Below are 21874 nucleotides of genomic sequence, written 5' to 3' on the forward strand. Positions count from 1 at the left end.
TCCCAGACACTTGTATGAGGAGCTGAGGGCATGTGGAGGGAACATAAGACTGAGTGTAAACTGTACATCACTGTAATCAGATATGTCTGTGATAACACACAGTAATAGATGCAGGTTAATCATGTGAAATAAACACCAACTTAGCCGCCAGCAAGCTATGCAAACGCTAATCTGTTCTCTCCCTCCTACTTTCTGCACGCCATCACTCTCTCCCGCCTTATCAGTTTTATACCTCTTTTTTTCTTTTCCAACCAAAAACCAGCTGCACTTGTCATCAGAGCCACTATTAACTAACAGGCTGGGCTTTTTTTTTTTTCCATGCAACAGAGTGGAGAGAGAAAAGGAGAAAAAAGTGTTATGTAGAGGGAAGTAGAAAAGGTGAAGAAAATGTAAATGGAAAAGAAAGAGATGATGGAAAAATAGAGAGAAATCAGTGGCCAGTGTGTGAAAGAATGAGAGATTAGGATGGAGAACTCCTGGTGACTACATAAGCACTCGTCTTTTCATCAGCCGCTCGCTGACAACACCGCCTACAGGTGCAATCAGAGAGAGAGAGAGAGAGCAAGAGAGAGAGAGAGGGTCGAGTTTCAACCTCCACCTTTCTTCACCTCGACTTTCTCCTGTCATATTGGAGAGAGATCTGTGGCAGACTTTTTATGTCCGCGTCTCACCCCCACCATCCCTCAAACAGCACCATTACAATGTCTTGCCTTTTTCCTCGTCTTCACTATTTGATATGCAGACGGCTGGACACCTTTTGAAATGGTCAAATTACAACCAGTTCGATTAAAAAAAAAAAAAAAACCTTCTCCCTGACCTTCAGAAAAGATCCCCATGGCAACACAGCTCCCGCTGTGACATTAAGTCAAGTGGGCCAGTCTTGGGTTTTAGCCATGGAGACTCGCCGCTGGAACAAATCTGATTAGACAGGATTATCTCCTAATTGATTTCACTCCAGGCCAAAGTTTTAGATTAGTTTTCCCAGGTCAACTTTTAAATTAACAAAGAGAAAATTCAGTTGGTAAAGTAGTCAATAGAAAAATAACTGTTGCTGTGGATCAAAAGTTGAGTAGTGTGTGTGTGAGAGCATTTTTGAGTAAAGGTAAATCATAGGTTTTAACGACAGTGTGTATCATTTTATATGAAGGCATGCATACCGTATGTGTGTGTGAGGGTTTGTACAAATCTGTGTGTCCCACATATGGTAGCCATCAACTCAATCATCATCAATACTCATCATAGCGCGAGTGCGTCTGGAGAAAAATGATTACAAAGTAATGATGACCACAGGGCCCTAAGTTTATGGTTGTGTGTATGTATGTGTAATATTTCTCTCTCTTCTGTTCCCAACCAATCCCCTGTAGGGCCTAGTCATATTAGATCACCGAAAACATTATTACTTCCATATTCTAGGAACCCGGTAGCATATGGTGTCCTTTGCACAATATTACTCAGCTCACTGAACAGCCCAGTCACTGTTAAACAAACAAAAAAAAAAACTCATACAGACCACAAAGAGCTCCATCAGCAGACCACAACCTTCTGCACTTCTGTATGTCCTCAGACAAAAACATGAACCACTACTAGATTTAAAAAAATAAAAATAAAAAAATAACAATCTCAGCTCATCTATCCATGGATCTGAGAGTTACTGAGTGCAATGACCCACAGGCTTGTTTTATGTATTTAAATCTCACCATTTTCTCAGATAAAATGAAAGCCGATGTCATCAGATTGCAATATACTCTTCAGGAAGGCCTGGACCTGGTAGTATGAATGTGCAGCAACGCTGTCCAATAGGAAGTCGTTTTACCTGAGCACCACCTCAAGCTGTATGGCAACTTCATAAGAACCAGATGTTGGCATTTCGATGTTTGAATTCAGGCCAAAAAGATTCCTAATGTATTATTATTATTATTATTATTATTATTATTATTATTATAACCTGATCTGACCTGAAGCAACAGTGCTCTCCATGAGTATTGGCACCCTTGTAAAGATCAGTAAAAAAGGATGAGAGAAAAAAATCCACCTTTTGGTGAAGTCACTTCATCTCACACTGAAAAAAATTAGAATTTAACCTTTAATTGAAATGAATTTATTCAGAGAAAAACAAATCCCTCATCCAGAAATAATTATTTTCAACAAAAATGCATGTCCCACTATTATTCACACCCCAGAAATGATACTGAACACTGATGCATGTTTCCCGTTTACATTGTACAGTATTTTTGAGTTGATTGGAATGTGTAGGAACTTTCAAGCTGTAATTCATGACTTCCTGATTAACTGGGGAACAAATATGAGGTGACACAGAGGCCAAATTCCCATAGACTGTGTCCGAAATTGCTCCCTACTCACTATATAGGGCACTATATAGTGAGGACTCCATTTTGTAGTGCTGTTCGAAACCTTAGTGAGGATTATTTACACCCTATATAGTGCACTCAAAGTATCCCACAATGCATCATGAAAAGTAGTGTACAACCGATGGTCACTCACCAAAGCAATATATCGCATCATGCATTGCGGTCACGCTGAAAGAAATTTAAAGTCTCAAATTTGATTTAATAAAAAGCAGCGGCAAAGGAGATAATATTCAGCCTTGATTTAAAAGAACTGAAAGATGCAGGTACTTTGTATTTATTAATGTGGGAAATATGTTCAGTATAATATGGATTTATCACTAAAATACATGCATGTATTTATTATTTCGAAAACCCACCAGCCGACTGATCTGGCACGTTTTAATTGTGTAACAGTAATGACGTAAATACCAGCGTGACGGACTAGTGTCTGAAAGCGTTTTTTTTTTTTTCATTTTACCAATGAGCTCACTATATAGTAATTCCCTAGATAGGGAGTAGTGAATGAGTGAGCGATTTCAGACACAGGGATAGTCATCCATCAACATGGGACAGATAAGAAAACACACAAACCTAATGAGGGAGAAGTGTGTTGACATCCATATATCTCATCTCATCTCATTATCTCTAGCCGCTTTATCCTTCTACAGGGTCGCAGGCAAGCTGGAGCCTATCCCAGCTGACTATGGGCGAAAGGCGGGGTACACCCTGGACAAGTCGCCAGGTCATCACAGGGCTGACACATAGACACAGACAACCATTCACACTCACATTCACACCTACGGTCAATTTAGAGTCACCAGTTAACCTAACCTGCATGTCTTTGGACTGTGGGGGAAACCGGAGCACCCGGAGGAAACCCACGCGGACACGGGGAGAACATGCAAACTCCACACAGAAAGGCCCTCACTGGCCCCGGGGCTCGAACCCAGGACCTTCTTGCTGTGAGGCGACAGCGCTAACCACTACACCACCGTGCTGTCTATATAGTGCATCTCAAAAAATTAGAATACCATGAAAAAGTTCCTTTTTTTTCATAATTTAATTCAAAAAGGTAAACTTTCATATATTCTATATTCATTACATGTAAAGTGAAATATTTAAAGCCTTTTTTGTTTTAATTTTGATGATTATGGCTTATAGCTCATGAAAATCAGAAATCCAGTATCTCAAATTATTAGAATATCCCCTAAGATCAATCAAAAAAGAATTTACAATTCAGAAATGTCCAACTTCTGAAAAGTATATTCATTTATACACTCAATACTTGGTTGGGGCTCTTTACCATGAATTACTATATCAATGCGGTGTGGCATGAAGGTGATCAGTCTGTGGCACTGCTGAGGTGTTATTGAAGCCCAGGTTGCTTTGATAGTGGCCTTCAGCGTATCTGTATTTTTGCGTCGGGTGTTTCTCATCTTCCTCTTGACAATACCCCATAGATTCTCTATGGGGTTCAGGTCAGGCAAGTTGTCTGGTCAATCAAGCACAGTAATATCATAGTCAGCAAACCATTTGGTAGTAGTTTTGGCACTGTGGGTAGGTGCTAAGTCCTGCTGGAAAAGGAAATCAGCATCTCCAAAAAGCTCATCAGCAGATGGAAGCATGAAGTGCTCTAAAATCTCCTGATAGGTGGCTGTGTTGACTTTGGACTTGATAAAATACAGTGGACCAACACCAGCAGATGACATGGCACCCCAAATCATCACAGACTGTGGAAACTTCACACTGGGCTTCAAACACCTTGGATTCTGTGCCTCTCCACTCTTCCTCCAGACTCTAGAACTGTGATTTCCAAATTAAATGCAAAATGTACTTTCATCTGAAAAGAGGACTTTGGACCACTGAGCAACAGTCCATTTCTTTCTCTCCTTAGCCCAAATAAGACACTTCTGACATTGTCTCTGGCTCAGGAGTAGCTTGATATTAGGAATGCAAAAGTTGTATCCCCTTTCTTGAAGATGTCTGTTCATGATGGGTCTTGAGACACTGACACCAGCCTCAGTCCACTCCTTGTGAAGCTCTCCCAAGTTCTTGAATCAACTTTTCTTGACAATCCTCTCAAGACTGCAACCATCCCTGTTGCTTGTGCACCCTTTCCAGCCACCCTTTTCAGCAATGACCTTTTGTGGCTTACCCTCCTTGTGGAGGGCATCAGTGATCATCTTCTGGACAACAGTCAAGTCAGCAGTCTTCCCCATGATTGTGCTTGTGTGTACTGAACTAGACCAAAAGATACACTGTGTTCAGACCGTTTTACTCAAACTCGAAATGAAAATATTCTAATATTTTGAGATGGGGTTTTTTTTATGTTTTTGTACTGTATGCCATACTGATTAAAATTAAAATAGAAAAATGCTTGAAACATTTTAGTTTATGTGTAATGAGTCTATAATATATAACATTTTCACTTTCTTAAATAACTGATGGAAAATATTGAACTTTTTCACAATATTCTAATTTTTTGAGATGCACTAGAGAGAGAGAGAGAGAGAGACTCCATTTCTACTGTTAGGGCAATAATATATATATATATTTTTTAAAAGTGGACACCAACTGAAATTGTTACAGACTGCTCTGGAAGAGAACCCAAGTTTATTTTGCCCCATGTACAGTGAACAGGATGGTAAGAGAGGCATAAAAATCCCCAAGGATCACTGTTGGTGAATTACAAGAAAAAGTAAAATCTTGGGGTTTCCAAGTCTCCAAAACCACCATCAGATGCCACCTCCATGCCAACAGATTATTTGGAAGGTCAGCCAGAAAAAAAAAGCCTTTTCTGTCATTTAACCACAAACATTATCACCTGGAGTTTGTGAAACGCTAAAACAACTTTGACTGGAACCGTGCTCTCTGGTCTGATGTAACAAAACTAGAACTTTTTGGCAATAAACACTCAAGGTGGGTTTGGTGTAAAAAGAAGGATGGCTATGATGAAAAGAACCTGATCCCAACTGTAAAATAGGGTGGAAGTTCTGTGATGTTTTGGAGCTGTTTTTCCTCCAAAGGCCCTGGAAAACTTGTGAGGGTACACTGCATCATGGACTCCATGAAATACCAGGAGATTTTAAATCAAAATCTGGCTGCCTCTGCCATTGGATCTTCCAGCAGGACAGTGATCCAAATGTCCAAATCAACACACAGATGGTTCACTGAGCACAGAATCAAGCTTCTGCCCTGGGCATCTCAGTCCCCTGACCTGAACCCCAGTGAAAACCTGTGGGGAGAGCTAAAGAGGAGAGAGCACAAGAGAGGGCCTCGGACCCTGGATGATCAGGAGAGATTATGTCAAGATGAACGGTCTCAGATGCCCTGCTCTGTATCTCCAACCTTATAAAATGTTACAGGAGAGACTCAGTGCTGTTTTACTGGCAAAGGGAGGGTGTACAGAGTATTAAATGCAGGGGTGCCAATAATAGTGGAGGGCACTGTATTTCATTCCTTTATTAAGTCAATAAATATTTAGATAAATCTGGGCCTCAGAGGGTGTAACGTTGTGTATACCCCTGCTAAAAAAAAAAAAAACTCCAGCTTGGTCTGACAAAAAATGGTAGACCATGTTTATCAGCTGATAGAAAGGAAACAGCTTTTGAATTACTCCAAATAATGCTACATCATAGTTTTTAAGAGAATAATACAACAATAAGACAATTAGAAAATCTGAAATGTCTACTGATTTTTTGCTAGAGGCTGGAAGAGAGCTTCAAAGCTGACAAATGGTCTACCAGTTTGACCAGCTTGGCTTGGGTTTTGGCAACTGGTCAGACTAACCTAGATTTTTCAGCAGGGATAGAAGTGTGTGTGTGTGTGTGTGTGTGTGTGTGTGTGTGTGTGTGTGTGTGTGTGTGTGTGTGTAAGATGCTATTTCAAATTCCCCACAGGGTTCTTAGGGTTCCCCTGGGACCCCCAGGCATCTGTGTACTATGGTCACAGTATCTAATATATTTATTCTAAATGGCTTTACAGTGGTGAAGGTCACCAATTACCAAAATCGTTATAGTTATGGTGTGGCTGTTATAGTTAGAAACCTACCGGTAACTAACTTATCAAGTGATTTAATCTAAAAACCCAATTAACTCATAATAATAATGTGAATAACTTGAATCTAACTGTAATTTTAATACAATAGTGGACAAATGATAAATTCATGACCCCAGTCCCATGTTTTAGTTGCCTGTATTGTGACTAAGCTAAAACATAATGTGATAATGTTTGGCTAGCTAGTTAGCAAGTTAAGGGAAACAAACACAAACAAGTATATGAATATGAGATCCTGGGTGATAGGAAGGATATGTAGCCATTGTCCTTATCCTCTCCTGATAATGTTTTCTGTTTTTTTTTTTAAATATAGCACATTGTATTTTTAGCCTTGACAATACGTAGATAAATCCCCTGGCTAACGTTTCAACCTTGAGCAGCGGTGTTCTTTCCTCACATCACAAATAAAACAAAACATTATTCGAGTCTGGCTGGTGTCTTTATTTTCTCTCGATGTTTTAACCTCGAGGTGACTGTGTGTTGCTGTTCAGAGAAAAAAAAATCATTAATTACTCTTGCTAGTAAAAACAGATTATCTGTCGTGTGTGCAGTGTGGCAAGCTGTATTAAAACATCAGCGTGCATCATCTTTCAACAAGAACACCAAATTAAATGTTTTCTCTCTTTTTGCAAAAGTCAACAGGATGTATAAAAAAACCCCTAACAGTTTTATCTACAGTGGCACGGTGGTGTAGTGGTTAGCACTGTCGCCTCACAGCAAGAAGGTCTGGGTTCGAGCCCCGTGGCCGGCGAGGGCCTTTCTGTGTGGAGTTTGCATGTTCTCCCCGTGTCCACGTGGGTTTCCTCCGGGTGCTCTGGTTTCCCCCACAGTCCAAAGACATGCAGGTTAGGTTAACTGGTGACTCTAAATTGACCATAGGTGTGAATGTGAGTGTGAATGGTTGTCTGTGTCTATGTGTCAGCCCTGTGATGACCTGGCGACTTGTCCAGGGTGTACCCCGCCTTTCGCCTGTAGTCAGCTGGGATAGGCTCCAGCTTGCCTGCGACCCTGTAGAAGGATAAAGCGGCTAGAGATAATGAGATGAGATGAGTTTTATCTACGCCTGTAATAAATCTACGAAAGGTTCTGATGACGTGATACAGACTGTTAATATGGAACTGTTTTGAGCTCTGAGTCTGAAAAGCTGTGAATTAAAAGCTCTCACGGCTCCATTAATTAATGCAGAGTACACGTACATATTTGCATAATGTTGCCTAATATTTGAACAGTTGGATAAAAATAAATAAAATAGCCTAAATCTGGGATGGTATTTAAAAGGTGGATTTATTTTCACTGCCATGGATTCCTGAGTGCAAAGTTTTGAGACTGCCCTATAAAACAAGAGTTATATCTTCCTGTCTAAACTTGCTGGTTTTGCCCAGTATGAGACACACGTTTCTGTCTTGTGCCCCTCAGATGCCCTTATTTCCCACTTGTATTCTTTGTGTTCAAGTGCACCAGTGTTGATTTATTTTGGTATCTTCCAAACATTTCCCCCTGTTGTAAGCACACATACTCTCAGAAAATAAAGTCCATTATTGTACTTTTAGGGATACAGTGGCTTGTCATTGGCGCAGTACCCTCTAAGGTACTGATTTGTACCCTTTATATACTGCTTGCGGACATGTATGTACTTTTTTGGCCCTAAAAAGGTACACATAGTTACCTTGAGGTCCAATAATGAGCCCTAGGGGGTACATTAGTGTAGATTGTACCTTGGGGGGCAGAAATGGACTCCTGACAGTGTACAAAATGTAACCAGCAGTAGAGATATAAAGCAGTGTCTTTGCACTAAATGGTATAAGCTGTATTTAGAGGTATAAGGAATTCACAGGCATTGACTTTTGACGTTTCCATCGCCACAATGAAAACAAGAATTTCAGTAACTCGAGTACTATCAATTTCCCCCAAATTTCCTATTTGTACTTATGACCTGAAGAGTCACTTTAGGAAGAAAATGTATTTATGATAATTCAGCTCTATCCTGAAGGCAGTGCAAATCATAAACAGTGAAATGTGAATCAGCTAAATAATTACAAGTCCAAATCAGAAAAAGTTGGGACGGTGTGTTGGAATTGAAATTAAAACTGAGAACAATGATTTGTAAATAATCTTTGACCTGTATTGCACTCAAAACAATACAACAGCACATTATTTGATGTTTTACCTCAAGATTTTATTGTTGTTTTCAAAATAAACACATTTCAATTCTGATTCTTGCAAGACATTTCAAAAAAAAGTTGGGACACTAAAGCATTTACCACTCATTCCTTCTTTGTAATGAGAAGGATTTTCGCCATTCCTTCTCACAACACTTAAAAGATGTTTAGGGACTGAAGACACCAAGTGATGAAGCGTTTCAGATGATATTTTGTCCTGTTCTTCATCTAAACAGGTCTTAAGGTGTGTAACAGTACGGGGTCTTTGTCGCATTTTCCGTTTCAAATTTCACCACACATTCTTTATTGGGGGCAGAGGGGCCAGGCACCCTCTTCTTCCACAGCCATGCCTTTGTAATGTGTGCAGAATGTGGCTTTGCATTGTCCTGTTGAAATTTGCATGGGTGTCCCTGGAAATGATGTCGTCTTGAAGGCAGCATATGTTCCTCCAAAATCTCAATGTGCTTTTCTGCATTAATGCTGCCATCACAGAAGTGTAAGTTACCTTTGCCAAGGGCACTGACAACCCCATACCATGACATGCTGACCTTTGGACTTGTTGCTAATAACAGTCTGGATGGTCCTTTGCGTCTTTGGTCCAGAGCACACGGCGTCCATTTATTCCAAAAAAGACCTGGAATACCGATTCGTCTGACCACAATACATGTTTCCACTGTGTGATGGTCCGTCCCAGATGCCTCCGAGCCCAGAGAAGACGACGGTGCTTCTGCAGACAGTTAACATAAGGCTTCTTTTTTCACAGTAATGTTTTAACTGGCATTTGTGGACATAACTCTGTATTGTCATGCTCAACAAAGGTTTGCCCAAGTAATCCCGAGATGAATGACAGTTCTTGATGCAGTGCCATCTGAGGGATCGGAGATCACGGGTGTTCAGCTTAGGCTTGTGCCCTTGCCCTTTCCGCACCAAAATTCCTCCAGATTCCTTGAATCGTTTAATGATATTATGTAACATAGAGGGTGAAATATCCAAATCCAGTCCTATCGATCTTTGAGGAACATAGTTTATAAACATTTCAATAATTTTCTCATGCATTTGCTGACAAACTGGAGATCCTCGGCCCATCTTTGCTCCTCAAAGACTAGGCCTTTCCTGGATACTGATTTTGTATTAAATTATTATAACAGTCACTTGTTTCAAATCACATCATTATTTCACTGTTTTACCTCATTACGCACCATAAATTGCCCCCATCTGAAATTTTATTGGAATGTGTTGCAGGACTGAAACACAGGAATGGATGTACAGTATATTCATCTCATTCTCATTATCTCTAGCCGCTTTATCCTTCTACAGGGTCGCAGGCAAGCTGGAGCCTATCCCAGCTGACTATGGGCGAAAGGCGGGGTACACCCTGGACGCCAGGTCCAGTCGCCAGTCGCCAGTCGCCAGGTCATCACAGGGCTGACACATAGACACAGACAACCATTCACACTCACATTCACACCTACGCTCAATTTAGAGTCACCAGTTAACCTAACCTGCATGTCTTTGGACTGTGGGGGAAACCGGAGCACCCGGAGGAAACCCACGCGGACACGGGGAGAACATGCAAACTCCGCACAGAAAGGCCCTCGCCGGCCACGGGGCTCGAACCCAGGACCTTCTTGCTGTGAGGCGACAGCGCTAACCACTACACCACCATGCCGCCCTGTACAGTATATTAACAAATGAAATGAAGTTGACCAGACCGAACATGAAATATCTTGGGCTCATCCCGCCTACAATGGAATACAAGTCCAAGTAAATTTAGAAATCACTGCTTTCTTTGTTGATTTGCGTTCTCCATACTGTCCCAACTTTTTCTGATTTGGGGTTATAATTCAAGTATTCTTTGTGTGTTGTCGATTCGAATAATACACACACACACACACACACACACTTATCTTACTATCCTTGTGATTATCTTCCATTACATCATTATTAATGCAGCCAGTAAATGCTAAGCCTCCACCTTAACCTCAGTAGCTGAGAGTCAGAGTCCTATCCTTGTGCGGCCATTTGTTCTCCACCAAGCTATAAAAACAAAAGCATCCCACCACACCAATAAGAACACACATGAACAAGCATGTAAAAATAATACAAGGTCAAAGATTGGTGCTTAAACAAATTTTGCAATTTTTTAATCAACATTTCTTCAAAGGAATGTACTAGTTTTTTTTTTTAAACCTCTCTTTCTAAGAGGTGTGTATGGGGTGGAGGGAAAGCAAGGAAAGAAACAGAGGGACTGGTGAGGGTGGGAGAGAAGGATGGAAGGATGAACACAAAAAAGAAAACATCTCACATGTAAATGCAGTGTCCCACAAACGTCTCAACATGGCAACTGGAGAGGAGCAGAGGTCCTTAACATGGCCGTCACTTGCTGGCTATTGGCACAGAGAAACATGAATACGCGCACACACTGAAGCGTTCTCTACAAAAATCACACACTCCTCTTGATTCCTTTTCTCTTTTTTTTTTGTCTGCCTGCAAAACACGGGTCTCAGCATCCATGGCTGAAAGCAAGCATATGAAGAAAGGCTGAAAAGAAAAACACAGAGATGTAACAACATGGAAAAACAAAGTCCAGACATGTTCGTATTTCCGGAGGTGTCTTCTGCATCGAGGAGGCCGCATTGGTTGATAAGATTCTTCGATAAGACACCTGCTTTTTGCCATTGAATAGTCCTCAGATGCTGTGGTTTGTGTGTGTGTGTGTGTGTGTGTGTGTGTGTGTGTGTGTGTGTGTGTGTGTGTGTGTGTGTGTGTGTGTGTGTGTGTCCACATCCACAGGACAGAAACATGGCTTACAAAAATCAGGATTTAATGAACAGAAATGTTGAAAGCTGACCAACAAATAAATGCACCATACTTATTTGTCACTTAACAACAAAACACTGACAACTTTGATTGTGAAGATTTAACAGAGAATATTGACATGACACAAAAACAATGTTGTTCATTTGCTGCACTGTTACACTAGATCAACACACACACACACACACACACACACTTGTATCAAAACTGTCATTTTCACATTCGGGTTCAAAACGAGTCTCGTCTTGAGCACTAAACACACGGTGGTGCAAGGTTTGAAGGTTCATAGATTTGGCTGTGTGTGTGTGTGTGTGTGTGTGTGTGTGTGTGTGTGTGTGTGTGTGTGGGGTCCTCTGTCTCAATGCAGCTTTGAACATAATGTAAGGAAACCTGATATACTGATTAACTGTAACACGAGCAGTAGCGTACATTACCTTAACAACCATCTTCTAGCGTCAGCACACACAGCAATGTAACAGAACACATTCTGAAAATACGAGACTCTCATTGGCACAATCAGACACACACACACACTGCCTGTGCGCACGTGTGCGTGTGTGTGTGTGTGTGTGTTCTTTAGTCCTGGAATGCATGGGTATAATCTGAATGTGTGTGTGTTTGTGTGCGAGAGTCCAATCAAAATTCATTTCAGGTAATCAGTGTCTATGTGGACATCCAGAATGGATTTTTATTCTGTACTCCGTGCGTGTGTGTGTATGTGTGTCTTGAAAGACTTGTGTCTTTTCAAGTGCATTCTCATTTTCTGAGGCTGTGGAATGTGTGCGTGTATGTGTGTGTTGTATCATACTAAGACGTGTTGTGAGAGAGTGAAAGAATTTGAACTGAGCTTCAAATATTTCCACCTCAGAAAAGTACGAGTAGGTGTATGAAAGCCTATTTCCATCTCTCCGACTGAGACAGGGTGAGCGAATCCTCTTTCTTTTCCATCGGTGTCGTTGAGAATCCTGCGTTTCCCGAAACCCCTGCTTCGCACAACCTCTTTCAAGAGTCTGTTAAAAAACACACCTCCATAGCTCCCGCTCTCCTTCTGTGTTCCTCCGTCCCTTCATCCTCCCCCATCCTGACGACATCCTTCGAGGACCCCAACCCAATACCCACCCCACCCATCACTTTTTGTCTTTACCCTGCACTTCTGTCTGCTCATCTTTTCTCTTTCCTTCATAGGCAGCTCTGGCATTCTTTTCTTTTCTTTCCTCCCTCCCGCTTTCTTTTTTCCTTTTCTTTTTTTTTGTAAAAAAGAAAGTGTCTTTGCACATTTAAAAAAAAAAAAAAAACTTCTCAGATTGTGCCTCTACCTCAACACTTTCACAAAAACGAGGTCTAGCTTCAAAACTACATCATTGTACAAGGAGCTATAAAAATATACATGGAGAGTGGAGACTCCTGGGAAATGAGGGGTGACTAGGGGAAAAAAATAAAACAGAAAAACCTTTGTGAAATGAAATACAAAGTATTAAATTAACTTACAATGCAAAGAAGAAACAGGGTCAGCTCTTTTCTAAAGCGCAGAAAAGAAACGCAGAAGAAAAAATTGCTCTAACAACAGATATGGTGTTTTACATTTTGAAGAAAAAAAAAAGAAAAGGACATCTAGAAATTATTTGACTGAATATTCATATATAATTATATTCTATATTGAATGAAAGCGATAAAAAAAAAACATTTTTTGATATTCGCTCGTTTTTTTTGTTTTGGTTTTTAAACAGTCTAACTCACATTCACTCCGGTACAATCCTCTCTCACAGATAAACACACACACACACACACACACACACACACTGAAACTGAAGCACACGATATGCGCACTCACTGTCGCACCCTGTGCAACAGCAGTGTCATAATTATTACCCTACGCACTCACAAAATACACACCTGTTATTAAAATATACAAGATCTTCAATGCGACTATGGCTCCTCGAATCAAATGCAGGGCCTCGGGTCATGTGATGGCAGCACTGCATTGTAATTGGCTGAGCCAGGTGCGCCTCCTCTTATCCAAGGAATAACAAACACAAATGGGACAAACTAAACTTCTATTTGTGAGTTATTGTATTGTTCAAGTTCAGGTAACATCACACTGGTCTAGGGTCAGTTTACTTTCAGTCTCGCACGCTCTCTCTCGCTCTCGCTCTCTCTCTCATTTTTTTCTTTTAGTTTGTTTTATTTCATTTTTGCTCTTGGTTCATATTATGCTGTCAAGAGACATCAAGCTATTGCTTCTCGCTCTTGCTCCAAGGGGTCTGGTTTAATGTTATAAGAGCTTTGTGTGCTCTTAGAAGAAGAAAAAAATAACCCTCAAACAGGGATTTTTCTCTCAATACTTAAAACACACTCCTCCTGATTACAAGAGTCAGAGGTTTAGGAGGCATGTGTATATGTGGATACGTGTGTGTGTGCCTGTGTGTGTGTGTATATGTGTATGTGTGTGTGTGTGTGTGTGTGTGTGTGTATATATATATATATATTTTTTTTTTCAGTCACAGGGTTTGGGGTTTTCACAGTCAGAGCTGAGACTGCAAAGATAAAGGAGGAGTCGGTTCATACTGCTATGGTTTAGGTAGTAGGTGAGGGGGCGTGATCTGGGCACTGCAGGCTGCCATTAACGCTGTGCGCCCATCCTCATACTTTGTAGTAGATGTTGGCGGGGCTCTGAGGTGGCATCTCTTGCACAATGTAGACTGGGTGCCCGTAGTCCCCACTAACCTTCTCGTAGTGCGGGCAGTAGGCCGAGTCTGAAGTGCGCAGTGGGATGATGATGTCACTTGGCTCGGACCCGTTGTTGTTCCCACCCCCTCCTCCGCCCCCACGCTTAGGTGAGGTCAGCGACGAGAGAGAAAGCGGCGGATGGTGCGACTCTGAATGCTTCGAGTGCCGCCGGCGGTAGCACACCACACAAATCACTGCAGTGACCAGAAGGAGGAAGGCGGAGCCTCCAGCTGCTCCTGCGATGACAGCGATGTTGGAGGCAGGGAGAGGGCCGTTTGCACCGCCTGCTGTGGCTCCGCCCCCACCTGGCACTCTAGGAAGAGTTGTGTTCCCACTGCCACCTGAAAAATGAGAGGAGACAAGAAGATCCTAAAACCTTTGTCTTCAAAACACATCCATTCAATCGCATTTATTCCTGACTTAGTACACTGTCTTCAATAATCGTCTTTTTTTTCATGTTTAATCTCGAAAATTAGATTCTTTAGCTTGTCTCTGGGGTGGAACTCTTAAATGTTCGATGTACTATATTTACCTTCTAAATATATCACAGGGCTGACACATAGACACACACAACCATTCACACCCACATTCACACCTACGGTTAATTTAGAGTCACCAGTTAACCTAACCTGCATGTCTTTGGACTGTGGGGGAAACCGGAGCACCCGGAGGAAACCCACGCGGACACGGGGAGAACATGCAAACTCCACACAGAAAGGCCCTCGCCAGCCCCGGGGCTCGAACCCAGGACCTTCTTGCTGTGAGGCGACAGTGCTAACCACTACACCACCGTGCCGCCCCACATGTATTGTAATGTAAGTATTTGCTATAATTGTTTAAAAACTGCCAGGACTTGAAGAAATGTCTGATGGGTCAATTCATATCTCGAACAAACCAAAATAACTCATTTCACAAATAACGAACTTACAGAGGCTACAAAATCGAGCTGCTCGCGTTATCACCAGACGAGACTCTTCTAAAGATGCTACAGAAGTTTTAAACTGGATTGATTTAGAGACAAACAGAAAAATTCATAAATGTTTGCTAGTATTTTCATAATTTAGTTCCTTAATATTTGAGCGATTATTTCACTATGAACTTAAGTATTCATAGTTATAACACTCGACGTAAATCCGATCTGCATTTACCAAAACCTAAACTTACGCTAAGGAAACGAACTTTTAGATATTCGGGTTCAATACTTTTTAATTCGTTGCCAGCAAATATTAAAACAACTATGTCTCTAAATCAACTTAAAAGGGCTCATTAGGTCATATTTTTCATTGTCTTATTTCTATTATATAATTATCATGATATTTTCGTTAGTTTTGAATATCATTTTCTTGAGGTTGTTTGTTTGTTTGTTTGTTTGTTTGTTTGTTTGTTTGTTTTTCCCCCCTCTTGAGACCATGGTGGTAGTTTTAATTGATTTTTTGGATTAATCATGTAAATGAGATTTTTAAAGATTGTTGTAATGTATTTTTGAAATTGTACATTAGTGTAGTTTTGTATTGTATTTTGAAGTTGTGGATGGGTATGGGTTTACAGGGCCCCTATGGATACCAGCTGTGTTGAATGGGCCACTCTGTTGAAATAAAGTTTATCTACAGTATCTATCTATCTATTTTGAGAATACGTCTGAAGACTGGCAGTTATCAAGGCATACTACGACAAGACAACCAATTTAAACTTTTTTTTTTTTTTGGACAATGGATAATATGGTGGGTAGAACAGCACAGCGTTCGTCTGCACAATGTTCAGGGTCGGATTGTACACTTACAATACATCCAAGAGACAAAAGACCAACTGTTGCTAAATGATGTGGGTCGTGATATGGGTTTGATATGTTCTTGTGTCTGTTTGGGTGTGTTTATGTGGTAGCCAGGGAGACGAGAGGAGCTCCAGCTAAGCAGGGGATTGGTCAGTAATACTGGGGATCTGTCTGCAGATGGGTTTGATTGGTACATCATTATTCTACACACATTTCCTCTCCCTTGTGCTCTCTCTCTCTCTCTCTCTCTCCCTCCTTCACCCTTCTTCCTCCTCCTTAATATCCCCTCACTGTGTGGCTCTGAGTGTGTTATTGACCGTCTCTCACTTCACAGCACCCCAAGTCATCTTCCTGTGCAACATCTGCTTCCCCTCGAGCAGGGCACAAGTCTGACGCTTCTCTAGATTCGTCTTTTATCACTTGTGGGTGTGACCTGTCCAGTAGAGTTGGGTGATATGGCAAAATATGGCAATTTATTTGGGATGAAAGACATTTTCCCCCAGACAGAATAAGTACAGTGCTGCTTGAAAGTAGATAAAGAGAACCCAGTTAAACAAATGAGACAAAAATATTATACTTGGTCATTTATTTATTGAGGAAAATGATCCAATATTACATATCTGTCAGTGGCAAAAGTATGTGAACCTTTGCTTTCAGTATCTGGTGTGATCCCCTTGTGCAGCAATAACTGCAACTAAACGTTTCCAGTAACTGTTGATCAGTCCTGCACACCGGCTTGGAGGAGTTTTAGCCCATTCCTCCATACAGAACAGCTTCAACTCTGGGATGTTGGTGGGTTTCCTCACATGAACTGCTTGCTTCAGGTCCTTCCACAACATTTCCATTGGATTAAGGGCAGGACTTTGACTTGGCCATTCCAAAACATTAACTTTATTCTTCTTTAACCATTCTTTGGTAGAACAACTTGTGTGCTTAGGGTCGTTGTCTTGCTGCATGACCCACCTTGTCTGGAGATTCAGTTCATGGACAGATGTCCTGACATTTTCCTTTAGAATTCGCTGGTATAATTCAGAATGCATTGTTCCATCAATGATGGCAAGCCGTCCTGGCCCAGATGCAGCAAAACAGGCCCAAACCATGATACTACCACCACCATGTTTCACAGATGGGATAAGGTTCTTATGCTGGAATGCAGTGTTTTCCTTTCTCCAATCATAACGCTTCTCATTTAAACCAAAAAGGTCTATTTTGGTCTCATCTGTCCACAAAACATTTTTCCAATAGCCTTCTGGCTTGTCCACATGATCTTTAGCAAACTGCAGACAAGCAGCAATGTTCTTTTTGGAGAGCAGTGGCTTTCTCCTTGCAACCCTGCCATGCACACCATTATTGTTCAGTGTTCTCCTGATGGTGGACTCATCAACATTAGCCAATGTAAGAGAGGCCTTCAGTTGCTTAGAAGTTACCCTGGGGTCCTTTGTGACCTCACCAACTATTACATGCATTGCTCTTGGAGTGATCTTTCTTGGTCGACCACTCCTGGGGAGGGTAACAATGGTCTTGAATTCCCTCCATTTGTACACAATCTGTCTGACTGTGGATTGGTGGAGTCCAAACTCTTTAGAGATGGTTTTGTAACCTTTTCCAGCCTGATGAGCATCAACAACGCTTTTTCTGAGGGCCTCAGAAATCTCCTTTGTTTGTGCCATGATACTCTTCCACAAACATGTGTTGTGAAGATCAGACTTTGATAGATCCCTGTTCTTTAAATAAAACAGGGTGCCCACTCACACCTGATTGTCATCCCATTGATTGAAAACACCTGACTCTAATTTCACCTTCTAATTAACTGCTAATCCTAGAGGTTCACATACATTTGCCACTCACAGATATGTAATAGCCCTGTGATGACCTGGCGACTTGTCCAGGGTGTACCCCGCCTTTCGCCCGTAGTCAGCTGGGATAGGCTCCAGCTTGCCTGCGACCCTGTAGAACAGGATAAAGCGGCTAGAGGTAATGAGATGAGATGAGATATGTAATATTGGATCATTTTCCTCAATAAATAAATGACCAAATAAAATATTTTTGTCTCATTTGTTTAACTGGGTTCTCTTTATCTACTTTTAGGATTTGTGTGAAAATCTGATGATGTTTTAGGTCATATTTATGCAGAAATATAGAAAATTCTAAAGGGTTCACAAACTCTCAAGTACCACTGTATCACTTTTCCAACAAATTGCAACAAAACAGTAGCAAAAAACCCTATGAAACAGTCACCCAATCAGTTACTGTAAATACTGGTGTTACCCAGTGTGATAAACATGCTAATGAAAGCAGTGATGCTCTCAGAAAAGTGTGCTGTAATTTACTACAACATCAATGGCATATTTTCATATTATCCAGCCCTGCTTTCCAGATGTTTGAAGGTTCTGATCTAAAATCTTGGTAGGTGACAACCTGCAGAAATGCTGTTGTATAATTATAACTTTATTCATTCATATTGAACTAAAATATATGCTGAATTCACAACAAAAACCAACATAGAAATACGTATCCAAAAAATAAGAGTATAATAGATATTATTCTATCCACACTCACTGGATATGAACAATCGCGTGCTCTGATTGGCTGCTGTAGTACTAGGCTATCAGCTCATATACCATGAGTAGAGAAAAACAAAATGGCGGTGCGTGTTGCTCAACCAACCGAGGATGAAATAAAAACTCTACTTGAAAACAAAATCCCAAAAAATACAAAAAATAAATAAATAAAAGTAACAAATATGGAATGAAAGTATTTGATGGTAAGAACGTATCTTTTATTTTTCAAGGATTATTATTATCGCATTTTTCCCAAATTGCTTGTCATTTTGCCTGTTTGTTTACATTTTAAGTGGAAATGATTTTGTCGGACGTTTTGTATAAAGTTTTTATTTATCGAATTTGCAAAAAAAAATGCTCCATTTCTCAAAATCCAGGGAATGTGGATAGAATAAAACAGTTATTCCATGAAATCGCCAATTGAGCGCTATGCACCTCATCGGCTATCAGCTCATGTACGACTCGATTTCATGGAATAACCATTAAATAGAGTTTGACTATGTCCGGTTGTTTAGGAGGCGACATGCTCTTGAGATTAAAGACTTCTTATGTCTTTCAGTTCCTGATAACGGTACTGCAAGACAACTTTTGTTCCTAGTTGCGTACTTGTGGGCCACCATTCTTGGAATGAACACGTGATTTGGATGGTTAGGGTCCTTTATAATTCTTTCAAGCTCAAGTATGGTCGCTTCAATTAATAAACACGAATGTACTACTTTGGTTTAATACTGTGATCAAATCCAGCCAATCATTAAACTACAATAAATATTTCTTCTGTGCTTGTGGAAGAAGCAGTGTTTAAATGGTCAATAAAGTGAAAATAAAAAGCTTTAAGATTGGTATGAGGTATTTACTGGAGCCAATTGTTTAGATTTATTGCTGCTCAATCCAAATCACTTGTCACTGTCAGCAGAATCATAGCTCCTGTTGCTTTGTCACTTGCGAGGCTGAACCCAGACTAAGAGAAGGAGAGAGATCTAGTGTCACTACTTCATCACTGTCTGTCCCTGTCCTTGCTTCTGTTACTCCTTTCCTGTCTTAGTAATGGTGGATGGTATATAGTACATGTCGCCTGCTCCTTACCGCTTTCTTGCACTTTAAAATTTTTTACTCGTCACTTCTCTCTCCCTTTAAATCACCTTCCCCTGCTTGGCCTTTATCTCTCTCTCTCTCTCTCTCTCTCTCTCTCTCTCCTCACAGTGGCTTATTTTCTCAGTCCTGTAAAATTTTCACCCCAAGTTGCCTCAGTAAATATATGTGTGAGTCAGCGTGTGTGTGTGTGTGTGTGTGTGTGTGTGTGTGTGTGTGTGTGTGTGTGTGTGTGTGTGTGTGTGTGCCAGTGATGTGTAAAGCAGTGTGAGGGCGGGCTAAGAGATAAAGAACTGTTCTGGAAGTTCTTGACAGAATAAACCTCTGACAAATACAAAGAATGACTAATAATCACCTCTGTCCTTATCCTCCCTCTCTTGCTTGTGCCCTCCCTCCTTCTGCCCATCTTCTCTGTATGTCTTGCTCTCTTTATCTTCCTTGCCATCTCTCTGGACCAACAAAAAAACGGGGCGCCAAACTAATGGCAATAATAACTCTTTGAAATGGCTTCCCACTCCTCCCTGCAAGCCTCTCCTCTCCCAGGACAGCCATTATCAAACCATACACTGCCTCCGGCACAGGCCTCGCAGGCCTCACAGCAGACGCAGAGGAGAGAGAGAGAGAGAAAGAGAGGGAGAGAGAGAGAAGCACAGAGAACAGAGGGATGAATATATCAAACGGAACTGCAGTGCCAGCGTTCGGCTGTTTCTCCCTCTCGCTCGAGCCATATGTCGCCTCTTTCTCCAATTTTCTCTCCGTGACTGAGAGAAAGAGTGTTTTGGGTCTTTGGTGAGATGTGTTCCTGTATCCAGGCTGTTGCTTTGGGATGTTTTAATAATAATCTGGGATTACAGTTTTATGAGCTTACCTTGGTTTTTGGTGTTTGTATGTCCTGCCTGGTCCGGTTTGGGAGATTTTGGGGGCAATCCATAGGGACCTACGGGGAAAATCATTTGAAACATGAAACCAACAGCACACAGGGGAGCCTTGAGAAAAGCCCTGATCACTATCCCATTATCGACCTCAAATCACAACATAATGCATCATATCTAGTTTATATGTCAATTTAAATAATCATGATCGTTGCACTGTAGGTCGAGTACCAGTTAAAAGTTTGTGCACCCCTACCCATTCATAGCTTTTTCTGTATTTTGCATTTTCTACATTGTAGAACAACACTGAAGACATCAAAACGATTAAATAACATATGGAGCATAGAGGTAAACAAAATATTATTCATATTTTAGATTCTTCAGCGTATCCAGCATTTACCTTGATGACACTTTGTACACTACTGTCATTATGTTAACCAGCTTCATGAGGTCGTCACCTGGAATGCTTTTCAATTAACTTTTGACGAGGCACACCTGTTAATAAGAATGTTCTGAGAGCACAATATCCCCAGGTAACTAGGCCGTAACTCTTGTAAAACGTGACTGAATTGAACGAAATTGCAATATGCGTATTACCGACATATAACAAAGAATCCTGTCAAGTTTCTTGTAATTCCTCAAAAAAATTGTGAGAGAAGTTGATTTCAGAAGGCGAGTACCCTTCCCGGGACAGATGGACAGACTGGCATCACCATGACATAATCCCCCTTCAGGCCTTTCGGCCAGTGGGGGATAAAAAAAATTGTGAGGGAAGTTGATTTCAGAAAGCAAGCACACCTTGATGAAATTGCCAAAGTACAAGTTTGTTAATAATCAAGGGCATAACTCTGGTAAAATTTACTCAAATTAAACGAAATTTAAATATGTGTATAACTGTCATATAACAAAGCATTTTGCCAAGTTTGGTGAAATTCCTCCACAAATTGTGAGAGGAGTTGATTTCAGAAGAACGTACACCCTCATGAAATTGTCAGAGTACAAGTTATTTAATCAAGGGTCAAAACTGGTAAAATTTTCACAAACAAAATTGAATTACAATATGTGTATTACCATCATATAACAAGGCCTTTTGCCAAGCTTCGAGAAATTAGTCCAAAAATTAAGAGGAGTTGATGTCAGAAGGCGAGCACACCTTCATGAAATTGTGAAAGTACAAGGCTGTTAATCAAGGGCCACAACCCTGGTAAAATGTGACCGAATTGAACAAAATAACATCATGTGTACTACTGACATACAACAATGCCTTTTGCCAAGTTTGGTGAAATTCCTCCAAAAATTGTGAGAAAAGTTGATTTCAGAAGGAAAACACTCTCGTGAAATTGTCAAATTATAATTTTGTTAAACAATGGCCATAACTCTGGTAAAATGTGACTGAATTTAACGAAATTACAATATGTGTATTACTGACATATAACAAAGAATCCTGTCAAGTTTTGTGAAATTCCTCCAAAAA

General features: G+C 40.8%; 1 protein-coding gene across 2 annotated transcripts in view; it reads right to left on the reverse strand.

Moving 5' to 3' along the window:
• Positions 1-10678: 10678 nt before the first annotated feature.
• efnb3b (ephrin-B3b) overlaps positions 10679-21874 on the reverse strand; it is a 127217-nt gene continuing 116021 nt past the window's right edge. For both annotated transcript variants that reach the window (XM_060925024.1, XM_060925081.1), the window contains exons 4-5: positions 20397-20465; positions 10679-14448 (exon numbers count right to left, since the gene is read on the reverse strand). In XM_060925024.1, the coding sequence (XP_060781007.1) occupies positions 14021-14448; positions 20397-20465 (497 nt within the window). In that variant the 3' untranslated portion in view covers positions 10679-14020. The remainder of the gene's footprint in view (positions 14449-20396; positions 20466-21874) is intronic.

The sequence above is a fragment of the Neoarius graeffei genome, chromosome 1 (assembly GCF_027579695.1).
Source record: "Neoarius graeffei isolate fNeoGra1 chromosome 1, fNeoGra1.pri, whole genome shotgun sequence".
Classification (NCBI taxonomy): Eukaryota; Metazoa; Chordata; class Actinopteri; order Siluriformes; family Ariidae; genus Neoarius; species Neoarius graeffei.